The 2,656-nt window shown below is 38.5% G+C and overlaps 1 protein-coding gene across 1 annotated transcript in view; it reads left to right on the top strand.

The window, feature by feature from the left end:
- The window catches only part of KNTC1 (kinetochore associated 1), an 87,612-nt gene that overhangs the window by 26,954 nt on the left and 58,002 nt on the right, over positions 1–2,656 (top strand). Inside the window, exons 25-28 of the mRNA XM_006768977.2 lie at positions 679–798; positions 885–1,028; positions 1,561–1,659; positions 2,429–2,532. Coding sequence (XP_006769040.1) covers positions 679–798; positions 885–1,028; positions 1,561–1,659; positions 2,429–2,532 — 467 coding nt within the window. The remainder of the gene's footprint in view (positions 1–678; positions 799–884; positions 1,029–1,560; positions 1,660–2,428; positions 2,533–2,656) is intronic.

Genomic DNA, 2,656 nt, shown 5'->3' with positions numbered 1-2,656 from the left:
TGTTCATTATAATATATTTTTCTGCAGAAGAGCATTTTCTTTTTGCTATAAAACACTACTTTGTCTTTTCCCTGTTAATTGCCTTTTACCAATATTGAAAAGTCTGGTCCTTATATATAACTTTAAAAATTGTCTGGTCACACTTTAGCTGGTTTGGCTCAGTGGATAGTGCATCGCTCTGCGGACTGAAGGGTCCTGGGTTCGATTCCGGTCAAAGACACATGCCCAGGTTGTGGGCTCAATCCCCAGTAGGGGGAGTGCAGGAGGCAGCCGATCAATGATTTTCTCTCATCAGTGATATTTCTATCTTTCTCTCCCTCTCCCTTCTTTCTCTGAAATCAAAAATGTATAGTTAATAAAAAAAAAGTTTGGTCATGATCAATACAGATAGGAGGACATTGAGGGCCATCTAAATGATGTTTATGTACCTAAGTATATTACACTAATAATGATTTTCTATATTTTTAAGAAAGAAAATTTCAGATTTCTGTCAGATTCTGATCTGTTCATTTGTACTAGTCAATTAGTTAAAATCCTACAATATTTAAAGGCATAATTTGCAGGTTTCCTCTTATGTACATAATCCTGGCAATTTTCACATTTTGTATAAAATAATTCTGACCTTTCTGCGTATTTCCCTCACACTTTCATTTCGTATCCTTAACACCTATATTTCAGAAGGATTATGAAAACACGGAGGAAGTGTGTCAGCTGAGGACCCTGGTAAATAACTTGCGAGAGTTGATCACATTGCACAGGAAATACAACTGCAACTTGGCCCTCTCTGATTTTGAGAAGGTAAAGGTCTAGGTTTATCCGCGTTACTTTGTACCGCAGCCAGGATGAGTAAAGTTTTTGTTTATACCGTCTTTTTGGGCACCCAGGAGAATACTACCACCATTGTGTTCCGAATGTTCGATAAAGTGTTGGCGCCAGAACTTATTCCTTCCATCTTAGAGAAGTTCATAAGAGTTTACATGAGGGAACATGATCTGCAAGAGGAGGAGCTCCTTCTCCTGTACATAGAGGTAACTTTTTCTTACTTCCAGGCTGCTTTCTTGCATCTATGCAGTCTGTGTATGATTGCATTCAATTTTAATACGATGTATTATTAAGTCCTCTGAGTTAAACATTTAATGCTTTACGGTTAGGATTTGTGCAGATTATTGGTTAAGAATGTGGGTTAACTCTGTTATTGATTGACTGGTAATCTTGAACAAAACAGGATAATATTAGGGCTTTTTACAAATGGTTACTGTGAGATAATAGGAACATGAGCTCTATAAATATTAGCAGTTATTTTTTTGTAGACATTAATGAGGTGCAGTAATCTTATTTATAGATTCTTCAAGAATGTTTCCTTCCTAAGTTTTCTGTACCATGTAAAACTGAAGGCTAAGTTTTAGCAATTTTGTATTTTTTTACCATTGCTAAGTAGAAGTTTTTGTTTTTTTCACACATCCATCAAAGTTATTTATATCTGTATGTGTGTTTTACTTTTCTGTTGTTGTTTTAGTCAGAGTTTTAAATTGAAAAGTACATGTGCTTATCCCTCGTTAGGACTTATTGAAGAGATGCAGCTCCAAGTCCACATCACTCTTTGAGACAGCGTGGGAAGCAAAAGCCATGGCGGTCATAGGGTGTTTGTCTGACACAGACGTGAGTACGTGGTGACCACGCAGTTTCCTTTTCAGCACTGCAGGTTTTCTGAACACTTACTTTCTCGTCACAAGAGAATTTGTGTAGAATGGAAAAGGAATAGGAATAATTAAAAAACCACCCATCGTTCTATTTTTTTAATTATGAAAATGAAAAGGGAACATTTTCTTATTCCCACCCAAGAAGAACCACCATAGACAATTGGATGCATGTGGTTTCTCAAACATAGAGAAATTTGAAAAATACATTACAATATGCCTGGATTTCTACTTCACTGTTATTAAGCACCATTATAAAATATGAATAAAAAAACTCATGAAAAAATATTTTTAAACACAGTCTGTAGAAAGTAATAGAGTTATATGACTTAATTTCCAGCAGAGAGAATATTTTTTTATATTTCATTGATTTTTTTACAGAGAGGAAGGGAGAGAGGGAGAGTTAGAAACATCGATGAGAGAGAAGCATCGATCAGCTGCCTCCTGCACACTCCCTATTGGGGATGTGCCCGCAACCCAGGTACATGCCCTTGACCGGAATCGAACCTGGGACCTTTCAGTCCGCAGGCCGACGCTCTATCCGCTCAGCCAGACCGGTTTCGGTGAGAATATTTTTTTAAATACTAACATTGCCCTTTATGTGTGAAAATCGGAAGGAAGGTATACTTTTGCAGTCATCCAGTAGATGACGGACCTCTGCTGTAGAGAAGGCAAGGTCATTAATTTGCATGACCCCCAGGCTACTCACTGCCCCGTGTGTGTCTCTGTAGCTCATATTCGACGCTGTGCTTAAGATAATGTACGCAGCTGTGGTTCCCTGGAGTGCAGCGGTGGAGCAGCTGGTGAAACAGCACTTGGAAATGGACCACCCCAAGTAAGACTGCAGCCCACCAAGCAGCTTTGTTGGTGTTGGATAAACCTCGTGTGTTGAGTTGACAGTCGTTTCTGGTGTTCTGCCCTTTACCGTGTCCCCCTGGTATTTCATAAAAGCAGATAAA

Source organism: Myotis davidii, unplaced genomic scaffold (assembly GCF_000327345.1).
Source record: "Myotis davidii unplaced genomic scaffold, ASM32734v1 scaffold223, whole genome shotgun sequence".
Taxonomy (NCBI): Eukaryota; Metazoa; Chordata; class Mammalia; order Chiroptera; family Vespertilionidae; genus Myotis; species Myotis davidii.
The sequence above is the reverse complement of the archived record's forward strand: the minus strand, read 5'-3'. Positions and strand labels throughout refer to the sequence as shown.